Source organism: Amblyomma mixtum, chromosome 1 (genome assembly GCF_055824585.1).
Source record: "Amblyomma mixtum isolate Tamu chromosome 1, ASM5582458v1, whole genome shotgun sequence".
Lineage (NCBI taxonomy): Eukaryota > Metazoa > Arthropoda > Arachnida > Ixodida > Ixodidae > Amblyomma > Amblyomma mixtum.
Window position 1 is genome coordinate 37,347,697 of NC_143012.1, and position 18,716 is coordinate 37,366,412.

At 48.6% G+C, this 18,716-nt stretch overlaps 2 protein-coding genes across 2 annotated transcripts in view; one reads left to right on the forward strand and one right to left on the reverse strand.

Moving 5' to 3' along the window:
- Positions 1-56: 56 nt before the first annotated feature.
- LOC149366043 (armadillo repeat-containing protein 7-like) lies at positions 57-3,079 on the forward strand. Its single transcript, XM_089547898.1, has 5 exons — positions 57-247; positions 324-422; positions 488-556; positions 1,339-1,476; positions 2,567-3,079. Exons 1-5 carry the CDS (start codon positions 169-171, stop codon positions 2,716-2,718), a joined length of 537 nt encoding a protein of 178 aa, XP_089404024.1. The 5' UTR covers positions 57-168; the 3' UTR covers positions 2,719-3,079.
- A 2,116-nt stretch (positions 3,080-5,195) lies between these two features.
- LOC149366044 (sushi, von Willebrand factor type A, EGF and pentraxin domain-containing protein 1-like) overlaps positions 5,196-18,716 on the reverse strand; it is a 57,945-nt gene continuing 44,424 nt past the window's right edge. Inside the window, exons 30-34 of the mRNA XM_089547911.1 lie at positions 16,962-17,173; positions 15,786-16,013; positions 14,883-15,167; positions 12,993-13,350; positions 5,196-5,561 (exon numbers count right to left, since the gene is read on the reverse strand). Of these exons, the coding sequence (XP_089404037.1) occupies positions 5,223-5,561; positions 12,993-13,350; positions 14,883-15,167; positions 15,786-16,013; positions 16,962-17,173 (1,422 nt within the window). The 3' untranslated portion in view covers positions 5,196-5,222. The remainder of the gene's footprint in view (positions 5,562-12,992; positions 13,351-14,882; positions 15,168-15,785; positions 16,014-16,961; positions 17,174-18,716) is intronic.

Genomic DNA, 18,716 nt, shown 5'->3' on the forward strand with positions numbered 1-18,716 from the left:
AGACCAGTAGCGAGGGCCTCCGAGATGTAGAAGTCAGTGACGTCACCTTGAATTGTTCTCGGAGTCCACAGTTGTTAATGGTGGCTCAAGCGCGTGCTGCGTGGAACATTTTTCTCTTGTTCAGACCTTGAAGGCTTGTGCAAGTTCTGTGATGAGCGCATAGGTATCATGGCTCGCTACGACCCCAAGGAAAGGTTCAGGTATCTCAAGGAGCTTGTAACGGAGTTTCAAGTCAGCTGCTCCAACGGTAAGCGGCGCTACGCCTGAATTTGTATGGCGTCGCAAGCAGAAACTGAAACCGCTTGTCAACTTTTGTGTTCCAGAGGCGAAAGAACAAGTTCTTGCCAATCTAGCCAACTTCGCTTACGACCCCGTAAATTACGAGCATTTCAAACGTTTGAACATACTCAGTCTTTTCATGGGTAAGTTTTTCCCGAGTACAGTTCGCGCGGTCGGATTTTCATTTCGCGATTCCTCTCGGTTACAGATCAGTTGGACAGCGCCGATGATAACCTGAGGGAGTTTGCCATTGGTGGGATCTGCAATCTGTGTTCAGGTAAGCGAGTTTATTAGCACTTTCATCTAAGAGCGCTGTTCTACTCCGAAACAAGCGGAGACATGTTCGAGCTTGTTTTCCACCATCGATTGTTTCACCTCGCCGCGCAATCCTTGTCATACAAACGTAACTGTTAACTCTGTTAGGTTTGAAAAGTTTGCTTCAAGTATACTTGTAATTCAACATAATGACGTGATGAAAAATTAACGCACTGAAGACATGCGTTTAGAGTTAAGTATCGAAATAAACTGTACTCAGACCTAGTTGCAGCGTTCAATCAGGTCTGAGGCATTTGCTCGACAGTCTGTCGGCGCATCGAAAATTCATTCCATTAATTTGTGACGCAATCAGGACCAGGCTTCGCTAACTGGGAGGGTTCAATTTAGGTGAATGCTTTTTTTTTTTCTGTAGCGGTATACCTGCGTATCAGTGAGGATGGTGTTTAGCTCGATTGCCTACTCTCTACACGCATTTCCTTGTGCTAGGGAAGATGGTTAGAGTCTTTGCCAAAAGTAACCAGGCAGCATGGTTTGCTTCTCAGTCGTATAGTAGATCCCCTTCCCTAAAGATCAAAAAGTTCTTTGAATGTGAAGATGTGGGTTCTCCCTGCCATATAGCCATTCAGAGCTTGAGGACTGGCATAATAGCTTTTAATATACGACTGAGAAGCAAACCGTGCAGCCTGATTACTTTTGGCAAAGACTATATTCTGCGTTGCATGTGAACATTTTTTGATGCGCTGGTATACAACTGGGTTTCTGCTTATGCCGGCTTGCTTACAGATCAGGACTTCCGTGTAGAGGTCTTGAAACCTGAGAACTTGGACAAAGTAGTGAGGTGCCTCTCAAACTCGCAGGAAGAGACTGTGCTGTCCACAATAACAACACTTATTTCTCTTGGGCTCTCAGGCTGTCAAACAGGTAGGTGCTTATTTCACACAATTTAGTCACATTTTGGCTGCATTTTGTTGCCAGATTCCACGTTTCTGACACGTGACTACTGTGTGTGGAAACTTTGCGTTTGCTTGTCGATTTTGCTTAATTCATAGTGATACTTAGCACCCACTGCTGGCAGTTTGTTGCATGAATACTGCAGTGTGGAATCAATGGGACAAGTTGCCTGTTTGAGAAAATGATGTGGGGAAACTGTGAGCTGAGAGACCTTTACACAGGAGGTGCAGCTTAAAATGCTGTGATACTGAACAGTGGTGTGCAGTGTTCCTTGCATCCATCTCTCATCTTCCATACCTGTTTTTTGTGCTGATGGTATACCTCATTTTGTTCAAAGCACTGTCTTACTGAACGCAATGAACTGTTGTGAGTTGGTATTTAATGCCCTGTTTCGTTGAAACCCAGGACAGACCCTATTATACTGGTATATGTTGCCTAGTTGGTGCCTAGTCTTTTTGCATATATTTTTGGAATATACAGTGCATCCTTGTGTGTGTCTGTAGCAATCTGTTAATTGTCAATGCAGTTTGTTTTTCCTCTGTAATACCCCTGAATAGGGGTCTTTAAGGAAATAAACTGAACTGAACTCTTTTTGTGTTCATGTGCAATTGCGTCATGAGGGCAAGACTTTTGTTTGCTTATTGCAGTACTGCTTATTGCATGACGACAACAATAGGGGGAGTAAGGATGTCTTTGCTTATGGATGATGAAACTTGACAGCAACATAGTTGAGTGCCCATTCCTTAGGTTTCACATTGTAGCGTATAAGTGGCTGGTGATTTCCATGGGGACCACCTGGAGAGAAGGTTATGTGTACCTAGAGGGTGGCGAGTAAGTAGGATAGTATGTAGCAAGAGTGGAGGTTGGTTATTGTGAAAGGAAGAGGGTATGAAAAGCGCATGGAATGTGCACGCGTGAAATCGTGAAAGGAAGTTACCTTAACAGCTGTCACTGAATCTTGCGTTGCACACTGATAACCATCCTGTGGTTTTCTTTTGTGCATGTTAGCAAGGTTCATGTAAAGTGTCGTCATAATACTGTTAAAATTTTTCTGATGCAGATATAACCACTGCATCTGTGATTGACTGCATGTTGCGGTATTCCGAATCGCCAAACACACGGCTCAGCAACCTCGCAAAGATCTTCCTCGAAGATATATGCAGCCCTGAACAGGTCAGCAATGTCGCATGTGCAGCCAGCGCTGTTCCATAAAACGAAGCACCAAAAAACATCTTTTGTGCCCAATATCGACTTGTCTTTGTTGGGCTGGAAAACATTGTAACATGTGTAAATAAAGTTTCATGACATAGCCAATCATGCTGTATTGACCTATTAAGATGGCAAGTCTTGTGTAAAGACTAACATTTAGTAACTGCACAGAGAGAATGCATTTCCTTGGCACAGTATTTGTATATACAGAAGGTCAATCCAGCACTCATATTGGCAGCAGTAGACTTTCCGTTTAGGATCTGCTGTGATTAAAACTGTCCTTGCATTTTCATGTGTATTCCACTGTACCTGTTTTATGTGGGGTGTCTTTGAATAAAAAATTGAATTCATGTTGAACAATGCCTTTTGACACTACTTTCGTTGGCATTCTATGTCCACTGTAGCTGATGCTACATGGAACAAGAAGGGCAGTTATAGATGCATGTGCAAAGAAAGTTGGCAGGAGCAAGCTATGTGTTCAAGCTATGTGTGTGGCTCTACATAACCATAATTTTTCTTTTGAACGGTTAAAATTTGAGTTATTCATTTTTACATTTTATACTGTAATACATTTTGAACTAAGTTTTGTTACCAGGTTTATGGCATTGTGTTATTCTCATTGCGGTAGTAAGCCATGGAGAACATGATGCAATCTATCATTTGGCGATGCAGTATGGCTACCATAGTCCGTTTGGTGTTGCAGTAGCAACAGATAGAGCATCCTGCTTTTTCCACAGAACTTCCCCAATGTTGGGTCTCGTCCCATGGTGCCATGGCCTTCATAGTTTGCACAAAAGGCCACGCTGTGGTGCGCACATTGATTATATAGATTGAGCATGTCAGTTCCACTAGGGCACTGATTACACCATATTAGCTTGGCTGTGGTGTACTAAAATCATGTTTAGTACGTTGTAGCATATTTGTAGACTTGAATCCTACAAAGTGATGGTAATTCAGAGATCTGTGAAATTTTGTATGGCAGGTATCTGCGAGAAGACATTTGAAATGGGAAAGTTCTTCACTTTACACTGTAGGCCTCGATGTTTGTTTACGGGCATATACCTCTTTGTACATGAACAGTCATGAGGACAGCAAGACCTCACGACAGCGGTGACACATGCTTGTAGGCTGAAGAGGTGCACGATAGCGCAAGCAGACATGAACTCTTGTACAGCAAACACAGTGTTGTGAGCTCCACCAAGAAGCAGCAGCAGAAAAGAACACTATGGGCAGCTGTTGCTTTATTTTTACCGCCCTAAATACCACCGACTGGAGTGGACAGAGCAATATGGGAAGCTAGAGTGACACGAAGCCATGTTGAACAACTGCTAAAGGGGACGGAAGCATTGAAAAGATCTTTGAGATTCTGACATGAACAATCTACAAGAACATGTCCGAGCTTTCAGACTGAAATCTACAAAAATGCAAGCACACTTTGAATGCCTCTGCATGTTCTTTGACCACTACGCACGACGTTTCTTTTTTAACACTCTGAAGTTGTCAGTCGCCATACTTCTTTCTTTTTGTACTAGTTGCAGATCTTACCAAATGAATTTTTACAGAACACTGAACTAGAGTCCAGTGGTCTATTCTTGCTCTTCATCCCAAATGGCGGCCTTTCTTGCTGTAGGAAACTGACCTGACAAGAACTTAAACAGAATGCATGCTGTGCCACTTGGCACAAGTTCATGCCGACTGGCACAGCACAATAGACTTGATGCAAACAAGGTAGTTCTCTTGTCCTCTTCTTTTGTGTTTTTGTGTTGTGGCTGCCAACATGAACACTTGTGAAGTTGCCAGGCTTTCCATCTTGGTTCATTATGTTTTTTTTATCGTAGGTTTCTTTTTCCCATGCCTATGTGGTTTTTGCAAACCTCATATTCCTCTTAATGGAATTCAGACACCAAATTTTGGATATCTGTCTGGTCTTCGTAATGATGCACAAGACATTTGTACATGCATGGGGTTTGGCTATGCCCAGACTGCATAAGCAGTTTATAAAGAAATTCTGTTATTAAGCTATTTTGGTTTCTGCAACCGAACATTGGCTACGACATGACAGTAGCAGTTTCGGTCATGTGATGGACACAAAAAAACAACACTATTTCAGCTGGTTCTTCATTCGTTGTCATCCCAGCTCTTGGGGTAGGCTAGCTGGTGTAAGAGTAGCAATGAATTAATACGTCAAAGCAGCGGTTATATCGCAGTTTCGTTTGTGCCTCACGTTACCTAAACTAAGCTTTAACACCATAACCAGTGCTCGGAAGTTTTTAACCAAAACGTAAGGGAAAGAAATTAGATTGCAGGTGAAGCCCGTGTGGTTGGCAATGTATGCTAATGTCTTACGGACTGCTGAAAAGAAGAAAACACGCAACCAAAGGCTTGGTGTCCATACTCCTTAACGGTTGCGATTCAGGACTTCAGTGCCCTAGTTTCATTCAGCACTGTAACTGGCACTGCACTGTGCCCACCAATTTGGATAGATGCACACCGTATTGTGATGTACGTCAAGGTGGGTTGCAAGATGCTTCCGTTCCGCTCCAAGTACCGTCTGCGCTGCACACACGGGAGTCGTCGCCCTGAAGTGCGTGACCTGGGTCGCACTCGTACTGGGCCTTTGCTCCCAACCAGATGCCCTCTACTGTCACCCGCCCGTGGTCAGGGTTCTGGAGGGGTAAACAGAGGTCGCGCAGGCACTCGAAGCTCCCATCTGGCTTCCACGAGCCATCTGATTGGCAGGCGGACCGCGGGTGTCCCCTGGCCGAGTAGCCTTCGTCACAAGAGTAGGTCGCATTGTGACCTTGGGTGAAGCCCGTGTAGTCCACGTGAGCGTGTTCCGGCATGGCCTGTATGCGGGCGAAGTGGGAAACCCCGTTATAGCGAAATAACACGCACTACGAATTCTCACTACAACAAAACGAAGCGCAGCAACACAAACTTCAAAATGTGATAGGTTGGTCGAGTGGACGAATTAAAAGACGGCTTGTGAACCACACATATCTGATGCCGCGGAAGACTGGGCTTGGTGAAAACAGCGCGAAAGAAGAAGCCCGAAGGCGAAACGAGGAAGTGACAGGAAAGAGCGCTGTTTTTTTTAGTTTTTTTCTAGAGTGAGTGAGTAGAAACTTTATTGATTTATAAGATTTAGCCTGCGGTGGAGGTCTTCTTCAAGTCTTCTCTTCAAGTCTTGAGGTTGCCTCCTTAGCCTTGGGTGGTCCCCTAGTCCAGGGCTCCACTGAGTCTGGCCACCTCGCTTGCGTGTGCTATGAGTGCCCTTTGGGCCTCTAGCTCGCAGCTGGTGAGCCGGCTCTCCCATTGCTCCGTACTTGGTGTGTCGTGTTTGTGGAACGATATGTTTCTGTCGCATTCCCATGTTATGTGGTATAGTGTTGGCCTCGCTTCGCACCAAGGGCATGTGGCGCGGTATTGTGTCGGGAACATCTTGCTTAGTATATATAAGTTGGGGAAGGAGCCTGTCTGTAGCTTCCGCCATTTTGCGGCTTCTTCCTTGCTTAGCTCTTTGTGTGGTGGGGGGTATTTGTATCTTAGCCCCCTGTATAAACTTAGTGTTTCAGAGTACCCAGCCCCTAGGCTAGTCCAGAGCTCCTCCGGGGCTTGTGACCCCCCAGCTCGGATAGTAAGCCCTCGAGCTAGTTCGTCCGCCCTTTCGTTGCCCCAGACCCCCGCGTGGCCTGGTATCCAAATTATGTTATGTTTCTCTCTCCTCCCCGAGGGTGTCCCCTCGCTGAGGATCCTGAGTGTCGTTTTGCCTACCCTTCCTTTTGTGTAGTTTCGACACGCTTCTTGTGAGTCTGTTAAAATATTCAAGCGTCTCCCCTTTCTATCCCCCTCCCTCATTGCTAGGGCTATCGCTATCTCCTCCGCCTCTGCTACATTTGATGCCCTGGCCGTGAGGCTCGTTATGTGTTCTCCCTGGTGGTTGACGACTACCGCCACCATTTTATGTCCTCGTTCACCATAGTACGGGGAAGCGTCGGTGTATACCGTGCTGTCCCTGTGCCCTATTGTTTTTTCATAGTATTCTGCTCTGGCTCTCCTCCTGCTGGCATGGAGGTTTGGGTCCATGTTGCGGGGGATGGGTTGTACGCTTATGTTCCTTCTTAGTGCGTCTGGTATGTTTGCCCTGTTGTTGTGATGGTTCTCCGTCTCGCGACCCAACCTAGTCAGAAGTGCTCGTCCGGTTCTTGTGTCGCTGAGTCTTTGAAGTTGTGCCTTTATTTGGCATTCACTCAGCTCTTCAAAAGTGTTGTTTAGCCCTAGTTGCATTAGCTTCTCGTTGGACGTGTTCCTTGGTAGATGTAAGGCTATCTTGTACGCTTTGCGAAGGATAGCTTCTGCTTGCTCTCTTTCAGCTTTGATGGTTACGTGGTATGGTAGTGAGTATGTTATTCGACTGACTATCAGGCTGTTCACCAGTCTGATTGTGTCTTCTTCCTTCATGCCATGCCTTTTGCTGGCTACTCTATTTATCATTCGGCCTACTTGCTCCGCCGCTTTGCGTAGCAGGCTGAGTGTGTGGCTGCATTTCCTGCTACCTTGCAGCCACATACCGAGTATTCTTATCATTCTTTGTTCCGGTATGTTCTGCCCTTCTAGTTTCACCTCGAGGTTAGCCTCTGTAGGGTGCCTGCCTACTCTGAGAAGTTCGGACTTTTCGGTGGAACACCTTAGTCCCCTCTTCTTCATGTATCCTTCAATGCAGGTGGCTGCCGCTTGTAGACTTTCTTCTTTGCTTCCTAGCGAGCCTTCGCTGGTCCATATGGTGATGTCATCCGCATAAATTGCGTGTCTGATTCCTTGTATCTGGCTGAGCTCTTTGGCTAGGATGATCATTGATATGTTAAAGAGCACTGGTGATATCACTGAGCCCTGTGGAGTTCCCCTGCATGGTGTTTGAAAGACCTCGCTTCGTAGGTCTCCCAAACCCACCGTTGCAGTTCTGTTTGTGAGGAAGCTTCTCACGTAGTCGTGTGTTTTCTTTCCGCAGTTGGTGGTGTTGATGCCTTCCATGATTGCTGCGTGGGATACGTTGTCGAAGGCCCCTTTGATGTCCACGGCCATGACTACGTTTTCCCCTTTGCTTGGCATTGTTTCTAGTACTTCTTCTTTGAGCTGAAGCAGCACGTCTTGGGTCGATAGATGTTCCCTGAAGCCGAACATGGTGTTGGGGTACCATCCTCCGTCTTCTAGGTGTCTTTGTATTCTTTTAGTGATGATTCTTTCGAAAAGCTTGCCCAGACACGATGTTAGCGAGATAGGTCTGAGATTTTCTATCTGCAGTTTTTTGCCTGGTTTGGGTATCATAACGACTTCCGCGTGTTTCCACTCTTTCGGAACCGTTCCCTCTTCCCAGTGTTTGTTTAAGTATTTTGTGAGCTGTTCTACCGCTTCATCGCTGAGATTTCTTATCAACGAGTTCTGGATCTTGTCCGCCCCCGCTGCCGTGTTCTTTGTCGTTGCCCTTATGGCTTGAATAACTTCTTCTCTTGTTATCGGTTTGTCCATGTCCTGGTTTTCTTTCCCTTGGTATTCTCCTTGGTAGGCTTTCACCTGTTCTTTTCCGTAGCATTTCTCTTTTACTGCTTGGATTAGCTGCTCCTCCGTCCCTTCGTATTGGTGGATCAGTCTTTGTATCGATTTGTTACTTTCTGCTTTGTTCTTCGATGGGTCCATGAGCTTCCTTAGTATTTGCCACGTTCTGGCCGTGCCTAGGGTGCCATTCAGTGATGTGCTGAATTGTTGCCATCCCTGTCTAGCCAGTTGTGTTGCGTATTCTTCCGCTCGCTGGGTGATTTCTGCTATCTTCTTTTTTAGTTTCCTGTTAAGCTTCTGTTTCTTCCAGCGTTTGGTCAGGCTTTTCCTTGCCTCCCATAGGCCGAGGAGTCGTTTGTCTACCTCTGGTGCCTGTTCTGTGCGGTTAACTTCTTTGGTATATGTATCTCTTATTTGTTTAAGTTGTTGGCTCCATTCTTCTAAAGACGTGATGTCGCCTTTGATGCTTTTGCAGTGGGTGCGGAAAGCGTCCCAGTCTGTCAGTCTTGCCTTGCCTATTTTCCTTCTGATGCTTTCGGCTTCAATGGCCACTCTGATTATAAAGTGGTCGCTGCCTAGGTTCTCCTGTGTGTTTTCCCACTCTGCTTGTTTAGCTCCTCTGACAAAGGTTAGGTCGGGACACGTGTCTACGCTAACGCTGTTGCCTTGCCTTGTGGGTTGGCTCTCATCCGTAAGTAGCTCGCAGCCTGTGTTTTCTGCTGCTGTACATATGCTCCGCCCTTTTATGTCCTCATTTTTGCTGCCCCATTGCGGGCTTTTCGCGTTGAAGTCTCCTGCTATAACTAGGGTGTTCTGCCCTGCAAGTTTCTTTGCCTCCGCGAAAAGCGTGATGAAGTCTCCCCTGTTTTTAGGTGGGCTATATATGTTTATAACAAAGGTGCTTTTTGCTTTCCTTTTCCTTTTGGGAATTATTTCAGTTATCACGTGTTCTAGCTGTGTGTCTGCTATTTCCCCATGATTTATTGCTGTTATTTTGTCGCTAATGAGTGTTGCTGTTTTCCCTTTTTCCTGGCATGAGTAGCCTCTTAGGGTTGGGGTACAGTTTGTTTCTTGTAATAAGATTAGGTCTGGTGGGGTTCCCCTAGTGCTAATGAATTGCTGCAGGAGCCCCTGCTTGTGCCTGTAGCCCCTGCAGTTCCATTGCCAAATCTCTAGTTGTTGTCCTCCTGCCATGTTGCTGTGTTGCAGCTACTATTGTTCCCTTGGGTTTCTGTACCGAACCTCCGCTCATTAAAGAGGCGGTCTCTGGCGTCGTTTAGTGTTCTCTGTGTTGTTTGATTTTTAACGTAATTACGGAAGCTCTGGTCTTGCAAAGCTATCTTCTGGCTTAGTTGTTGCATTTGTTGCTGCATTTGTTGTTGCATTTGCAGCATGAGTGTTTTTAGGTCTTCCCCTGCCGTGTTTGTCTCCCCCATGTTTTGTGGGTTCTCTATAGTTTGTGGTGGTGGTGTTGCGGTTCTCACTGGTGAGAAACCTGTTCTCCGTATCTCCTGTAGTTCTGCGATTAAGTCGCTGATCTGCTTTCTTAGCTGCCTATTCTCCTTTCTTATGTTGTTGATTTCTGCTCTTAGGCTTTCGTTTTCTGCCTTGGTGTCTGTTGTGTTGTTTTCCTCGTGCGGAGCAAAAAGTATTTTGGGAGAGCCGCCTCCCCAGCTTACCTTAACTCCGCCGCTTTTCTTCTGCTGCGTTTGCTGCTGGCTGGCCGTGGTCTGGCTCGCCTCGCCTCGTCCCCGGCTCTGGCTCCGGTCCCGGCTGCGGCTGTTGCTGCGTCCCCTGGACTCGCTTCCGTAGTCAGGTTGTTTCTCCTGGTCCTCGTTCCGGAACCAGCGTGGTCGTCGTCCTCCATTTCTGCCTTGGCTGCGGCCGCGTTGCTGCTGACCCCAGGCTCGTAGCTCTCCGAATGATTTTAGTCGCTGTGTGCATTCCCTTGCTCCTGTGACGTGGGAGCCCTTGCACACGAGGCACTTCGGTACGCATTGGTGTTGCGTCTCCGGATTTGCTTGGCCGCATTGCCTGCACGCCTTGCTTTCCGGGTTTGGGCATACATCTGCTCGATGCCCTTGCTGGTAGCAGTTGTAGCATATCTGCCTCGTTGGTCTATATGGGTGGCACCACATCTCTCCCCCGTAGAGCAGGACTTGCTTGGGAAGGATTGGGCCGCTGAAGGTAATGACTGCTGTGCTGGATCTCCCTAGCATTCGTGCCGCCAAAATCTTCACTCCGTGCGTTCTTGTCCTTAGGTTGGCCTTTAATTCTTCTTCTGGGGTTCCCGGGTCTACCCCGTGGATGACTCCCCGTAGCGTTCCCTCCGGCGCCGCCACGTGTGCCGTGACTTGGTAGCTTCTTCCACCGAAGTTGAGCTGCGCTATGTTTCTGACTTGTTTGGCTGTCTCTTCCTTATTCGTGCTGACGATTATGATGTTTGAGCCGTTGCGCAGCCGGATTATAAGGTCTTCTGCCTTGCATCCATGCCCGGTGGCTGCAACCACCGCTCGCGCCACTTGGTGTGTTTGCAGCTCTCGCACTGCTAGTCCCTTTGGCCTCAGGATCACCTTTAAATCTTCTTTCGGTAGGGGAGGGAGTCTCCTCTTCGGCGCTCCTTCCCTCTCGCCTTGCTTGGTTGTGCTTTGTTTGTCGCCTGTGCTTTTCCCTCCGCTTGAGGGGCTCGGATCCCCCGTCACGTGGCCTGCCGTCGCTTCCTGGCTCTTCCGTATTTTCTTGTGCCGCCGTTGCGACATGGCTACTGTCCAGTCTGAGTCCGAATCGTATTTGCGACTCGCCTGCGCTGTTTTTGTTAGGGTGCTGCCTCCCGGGATTTGGGTGTTCACCGTCGGGCCCTGTACGTGGGATCCCCCGGCGGTGGCGTCTCGTTGGTCTTCCTCCATTCTTTCTTGGGTCTCCATAATTCGGTTTGCCGAAAATTCATGTCTGGCATGGATGTCTTGCGTCTGGGCCATCTTTCCGCTGCCTCCGTCGCCTGCCGAGGTCGAGGAGTCCGCGGAAGTCGCCGCCCGTGAAGCCTAGTCGCTAGGTTTAGCGTTGGCTTAGCTCATTCGTCCACGTGGACGATCTTCAAGACCGGATAAATCCAAAAATATTGGGCCCACCGGTTTGAAAATGGTGTCCTCGTGGTCCGCTTCTCTTCCTGCGTCGCCTCCCACCAAAATTTTGGCAGTTCCGCTGAGTTGACCGGGCCAAAAAGCCCAAAAACTGCGGAGCGCATGTGGCGTACGTCCGCTCGTAGTGGTAGAGGAACGCACCCCCTTTTCTAGAAGAAACACACAACGAAGGGCCCACTGTATAAGAAAGGTAATCGAAACGAGGAAGTGACAGGAAAGAGCGCTCTATTTCCTGTCACTTCCTCGTTTCGCCTTCGGGCTTCTTCTTTCGCGCTGTTTTCACCAATGTCAATGGACCAACTAGCCCAGCAAAAAGTTCTGCTAGCAAGACTGGGCTCTCCAAGAACGCTCGATGACGCGCTTCGACGAATTGTTTTGAGCTGTGCTGCTCGGAATCCAGCTTAGCAGCGTAAGTAGTTGCTAGGGCATAAGTAGACGTTACAGCTTTGCATAATGCGTTAATGTCGTTCCTCGTCGGGTATCGTAGTGCAGCGGCCAAGTTTTAGCGACACTCCGGGGGCGGAAAATGAACGTCGATAACGAAACCGATCCTATTCCACTTTTGTATTTCCCGTCTTTCGGCATTGGCGGGAAATTCAAAAATGAACGGGGCGTACGGGGAAGTAGTTCGATCTGGCGTTCCGATGTGCTGCTGTCGAGGGGTGCCCGAAGGCTTAACAGTGTCATTACAGCCCTTGTCACAGGGCTGCGGGCGACACTTCCGCAATTTCACGGTCGTTTCGGTAGCGATGTGAGCGCGCGTCCTAGCCCAGAGGTGGTCTCATTTAATCCAGAGGGCACCTCTATCCAGTTTATTGCTCTCGGTGTAAAAATTTACTCTCCGGTTCTTTCCGGCTTCTTGAGGTTAGCCCGGGAACAAAAACATGTTTGTCGCGGAGAAAGTTTGATTTAGAAATCTTCCCGCCAAATAAATAGATCATTAAACTGATTTTTGTGGAAAGCAAATGGCGCAGTAATTGTCTCATTTATCGGTGGACACCTCAATCGCGCAGTGAGTGAAGGGAAGAAAGTGGCAGTAAAAGAAGAAAGAGAAAAAGAGGCGCCGCAGTAGAGGGCTGCGGAATAATTTCGACTACCAGTGTACAGCACTGAAGTGTCTAGCGTAGCCTCTGGGATCTGCGTCTATGTCGACGCATGCTTTTAGTTGCGAAGCTGGCCGGTGATGGCGCCACCTGCATTTTTTTTTTATAAAGGCTCCGTTTTCGTTCAGAGAGAACGGGGTACCTGTGCGATGTCAGTGCATGTTAAAGAACCCCAGGTGGTCGAAATTTCCGGAGCCCTTCGCAGCGGCGTCCCCCATAGCCTGAGTCGCTTTGGGACGTTAAATCCCCATAAACCAAACCAAACCAAACCAAACCTATTGATTCAGGCTAACTTATGTTCGTCATGAGTGTCCCTTTAGTTTATGCGGGTTTAACGTCCCAAAGCGACTCGGGCTATGAGGGACGCCGTAGCGAAAGGCTCCGGAAATTTCAACCACCTGGGGTTCTTTAACGTGCAATGACATCGCACGTGAACTTGAATACTCTAGTTCACCCATTTGAACTCAAATCGGATGGATACCTGAAGAGGTGGGCATCGTCGGGAGCGGCAGGTGGGCTCCTTCCCTTCCCAGCGTCCGTCGCGACCGCACAGCCTGTTTGCTGGGCCTGACACCTTGTAGCCGGGCTGACAAGAGTAGTTGGACGAGCCTCCCACCGTCAGCCGGTCGTAGGTGACGTGTCCGTTCAACGGGTGCTGAGGCTCCGGGCAGGACGAGACTGGGCAGGGACGCGGCGTCGGGCCGCCACCGCCGCAGCCTTGCGCCGGCCTGCACACAGGCACGTCGCCGTCCCACTCTCCGATGTCCCGGCAGGTGCGCTGCTGTATACCATCGAGGACGTATCCCGGGTTACAGTGGTAGAAAACGACGCTTGATATGCTGGGTGTGTAAGGGACGAAGAAGAAAGGAGAATCTATCACAGGTCACGTCGTTGCTTTACACGTTAATTGTTCATTCGCAGAACAATTAACAATTAAGCATAGCGCAGGGGGCGGCAGAAAGTTAGGTGGCCGGATGAGATTAAGAAGTTTGCGGGGGTACGGTGGCTGCAGCTGGCAAAGGACAGAGTTAATTGGAGAGACATGGAAGAGGCCTTTGCCCTGCAGTGGGCGCAGTCAGGCTGATGATTATGATTAGATGATACGCTGGGTACCAGGACCTGAAATTAGTCGACCAGTCGCCTTGCAAGTGGCACATGATCACGACCTCAAGTGGCTTTTCGCTGTCTGGCAGGCCTCGCGCAATCAGAGAGCGAGGTCTTCATGAAATAGTGCCTGTTCCGTTCATAAACTGGGTTTGTGGCGTCGTTTAGTGTCTAAAAGGCTGCGTTTAGTTTTACTCACAACTTCATGCACTGTTTCAAAAGCATCATTTCTTGCAGATGCTTCAAGACTGCGTTAATGAAAAAAAATAGATCGAATATTAAAACAAATTGTTTCAAATAAATGTTGCCTCTAGAAAATGGGGTATTTTTTTCTGCCTCTTACGTCTTCATTATACCTATAGATATAAGACATGTGGAGGAGTAGACATATGAGCAATTAAGGAGGAGATCCACGTGTTACTGGAATTCGCGGAACAGGCTCAAACACCAAAAAGACGTAGGGTGTCGTGTTGCGTCCTTGTGGTTCGTTTTTTTTTAATGCACTTCAGCAAAATCTCCGCCTGGTGTTGCGTGATACCGCCGCCTCCCTCAAGGAGACCTCCACCGACTACCCGCCCACCTTTTCTCTCTACCCTCCAGTCCTCCACCCACCACCGAAACGCCCACCTTCACTTCATCGGATATTTACCCACTACCAACCGACATTTTCTCTCCACCCAAAGGAGCCTCACGCACCATCAATCACGACCCTCCACCACCGGAAGGCCATACCCAAGCAGACATGCCCGACTGTCGACGGCTTGCCGAAGGTTGGCAACAGGTTGGGGACTGGCTGAAGACCATTTTGGTCGGCCAGGTATGCATTGGCAAAGCTTGGCATGTGGTTGCCTACCGACCATGTCGACTGGCAGTTGGTGAGATAAGTTGGCCCGACGTCTTGTGAAAACCCACTGCTTCGCGTTTTTTTTTTTTGGCACGTCTGAACGCAACCTACAACCAGCCTTTTTACGAAGTATTTGACCGACTTAAACCGACCACCGATCCACTAACTTCTACCCTCCCTACGCCTCCACCCACGAGAAACCCATGCAGAACAGCAGCGAAAAAGCGACGGTGGATTACAATTAAAAACGCAAAAGGAATGCCGTCATTGTAGAGGCAAAATGTACAACCAATACTGCTAACGCATATTTATAGCATCTTATCGTATGATCGCCTGTGCATTTTTTTTTCGCCGTCTTTCGCAAGTGACGAAGCTATTACAGGCGGGGTCTGACATGCTGCGGCAAATTTTCGTACACCGTACTTGAAATCTGTGCCCGAGACCACTCCGTTGAGCGGCGGGTCGGGAGGAGGGCATTCGGCCAGCAGACACGTGGTCGCCTCCCCCGGAACCATCCAGGACCCGTCGGCAAGGCAAGTCCAACGCCCGGCGCCTTGCAGTCTGTGCCGCGGGTTGCAGGACGCTCGGACCGTTTCACCCGTGGCGTCGTCCTGGACCAGCCTGCCATTGGACAGCTGCCCGTCGAGAGAGCAGTTCATGGGCACGCACTCGGGGAGGTCACCGCTCCATGTTCCATCGGCGCGGCATCTGCAAGAGACAAGCAATCAGGGTGCACGATGGTAATCGCGCGAAGTCAACCGAGTCGGTGGGTCGTCCGTATCCATAGATTACTCCAAGGAGGCGCTGGCATCTTTTCATGATATTACAACTCATCACAAATTGGAAAGACACAAATTTCCACCACCTCACAAAACGTTGGATAAGGCACAAGAGACCACCTGGAGGAGACTCCAAACGAGGTCTTTCTTACCCCCTATCTATTATCAAAAATGTACCCGGATGACTATATCCCCGAGTGCAGGTTCTGTGGCGAAATAGCCACGTATGACCACACACTATGGCAATGTAAAGAAGAACCTCCACCGGAGGAACTAGAACGAATTCCTTCTGTTGAGCGACGGAAGGCCGTGCTTGTCAGCTCGGACCCGAGCATTCAAGCCTTGTCCACCGAGTGGGCCGCCCAGGTCGCCGCCAGCCATGGTTTGGTGGCCACTTAGCGCGGACCGTTTGCATCTGCATTTTTGACGGAATAAATGTTTTCCAATCCAAACGCAAACGCCGGATTTTAACTAAACTTTACTCTTTCTTTTTAGTTTTATACACCTCCTTAGGCCGTGCGTAGTCATGCGTGCTCGAGGTACCCACCTAAGAGCCTTTGCGCCGACGAGTCTGAAGCCCTGCTCGCACGCGAACAGGCTGAACGACGGTGTGGAGTGGACCCGGCCGTGCTTTATTGGCCTCGGAACGGCGCACGACGTCGGAAGGCATCGGGGAGCCGAGTCGGACCAAGTCCCGTTGGCCAGACACGTTCTTTGTTGAGGACCATGGAGCTCGAACCATTGGTCGCACCGGTACTCGACGCTGGAGCCGAATCTGCGGCACATGAACGGCACTGAGAGGGTTAGAATGCGCTAATCTGACAAAAGCACTACTAGTTTAACCAGTCACCAAAGTACGCATGTGGAAGCCATCATCGGGAAGCTCACTGTTAGAGACTTTTAGCCTTTTAGCATAGCGGACAACGCTACCGCTCATAGCACACTGTCAGTGCGCGTGCGCAGATTACCCTGACGGCGCCAGATGGCGCCAGGGGCACGGCAACCTCGGGCACACGTTTTTGAATGAATGAATGAATGAATGAATGAATGAATGAATGAATGAATGAATGAATGAATGAATGTTTATTTTGACAGGAATACAAAGAAAGTTTGTCGAGGAGGCTGACAAAAAGGCAATGCCTGACTAAGTGTCAGTCCCTGCAGCGTCGGGCCTATCTGTGCATGACCAGTTGCAATGCCCTGTCTCTAAAAATGCTAAAAGTCTCCATTACTGTGGCCCCAGTCTGAAAATGAAAGTGAATCACCGAAGCGCGATACCTTGGCTTAGAAGGATATTTTAAAGTGCACAAAAGACTCGCATCCAGCGGGACGCAAACATTAAAAACATATCGAGGTGTGGTCAATGTTATCAAGTCTCGGAACTACAGGTTATCGCAGTAGACGTTGACACAGATGAAGTGGAGACAAATCAATTTTCTTTAAGATGGAGAAGTTTCAGCACACTTTACTCATCCACAAAGTACTTGTCAACAAGCATAATTAACTCGTATACAATCCCTGGCCGTGTTTATTAATTCTTGTCCTTTATATAAAAACTTGCCGTTTGGTGATTCTGCAAGCAACACCACAGCGTAGTGTTTCGCATGACTCGCGGTTTTGGCTTTCAGTGTTGTTATACTGCAAATAATCCAATCTAGAATGCAAATAACTCAAGCTTGTGACTCAGCGAAGTATACGAGTAGATCTCTCTTAGCGCACGTACCTAGTGCTCGCGTAGGCTGCAGTGCCGTGGAGAACTTCGTCCGGCGTGGGACAGGAAACGACGTCACAGCTCGTGATGTCACCCGTCCACGTTCCGTTGGGACCGCACGTTTGTTGCCCAGAGCCTACGAGTCGGAATCCCGTGCGGCAGGCGTACTTCGCCACGCTCTGGTACGTGGTTCCGCCTACCTCCGCAGCTTGTCCGTCTTCTAACTGCAAAGCGTTACAAGCGGGATTCTTGACTACTATATGTATATTAACCCCATAATCCTTAGGAAATTAAGCTCTGGTTTAAGAGTTCTAAACCTCCAGAATCTCGTCCTTATTGACCTCTACATTGCATATACAGTTGAACCTCTCTATAACAAAGTTGAAGGTCCCCGGCGATTACTTCGTTATAGCCATAGTTTCATTTTAACCCGCGTTGACCGAGCTTCTAAGGGAACCGTCACAACTTCGTTACATCCATTACTTCGTTATAAACAGCTTCGTTATAACGAGGTTCGACTGTATGTGAACACGGGTAGATTTGGTTTATGGTTTTGGGGAGTTTAACGTCCCAAAGCGACTCGGGCTATGAGGGACGCCGTAGTGAAGGGCTCCGGAAATTTCGACCACCTGGGGTTCTCTAACGTGCACTGACATCGCACAGCACACGAGCCTCTGGAATTTTGCCTCCATCGAAATTCGACTGCCGCTGCAGGAATCGAACCCGCGTCTTTTGGGTCAGCAGCCGAGCGCTATAACCAGTGAGCCACCGAGGCGGCTACGGGTACATTTATGGAGGACACAAAAAAGCGTCATTTTTATGTAATTATTATATAAGCATATAAAAGATAAAACAGTATAAGCACACTCAGACACATACAATAAATCAATAGCCGAATTTAAAATTTTTTCAACACGTGCTGATGGAGCGATGGGTCCGTTCAAATTACATGGTTTTTTTTTTCGCAAGGTAAGATTTGCAATGAGGGAACTCGCACGTTATAATGCACAATAGCCGCCGCGGTGGCTCAGTGGTTATGGTGCTCGGCTGCTGACCCGGAAGATGCGGGTTCGATCCCGGCCGCGGCGGCCGAATTTCGATGGAGGCGAAATTCTAGAGGCCCGTGTACTGTGCGATGTCAGTGCATGGTAAAGAACCCCGGGTGGTCGAAATTATCCGGAGCCCTCCACTGCGGCGTCTCCCATAGCCTGAGTAGTTTGCGACGTTAAACCCCGTAAACCAAACTAAACTTCACCCCCTCTCCAAGCGTAGGGTAGCAAATGGGGCATAGTCTAGTTAACTTCCCTGCCTTTCAACAGGATAGAAAGCTGCGCTGAGTTGTAGGCTGTTCAAGACGAAATGTTCACGTGCAAACTTTACAGGCACAGAGAAAAAGGGGACACAGGACACGCGCCTGCCTTCCCATTATTCAGTCTCTCCCTCTCTCTTCGACAAGATGGCTTGTCTTCGCCTGGGAAAGTGGGGTATCACTGGCAGGGGCTATGTAGCTGATCCACTTCGGGAACGAAGCACCAGGGGGGTGAGAGTAAGGGCAAAACAAACCTTTCTTTCCCTCTCACCCCCACGTTTGCTTCTGTTTCTCTTTATCGGAGTGAATGACCTACATGACCTCTACTAATGATACAACGAATGGCCTACATAACTCCTGCCACTTTTACCGTACTGATCAAGGCAAAGACAGGTCCTCTGGTTGAAACGTTGGCCACAGGACCGAGGCTCCCCTACTGCTACATGTTCATTTTGTCC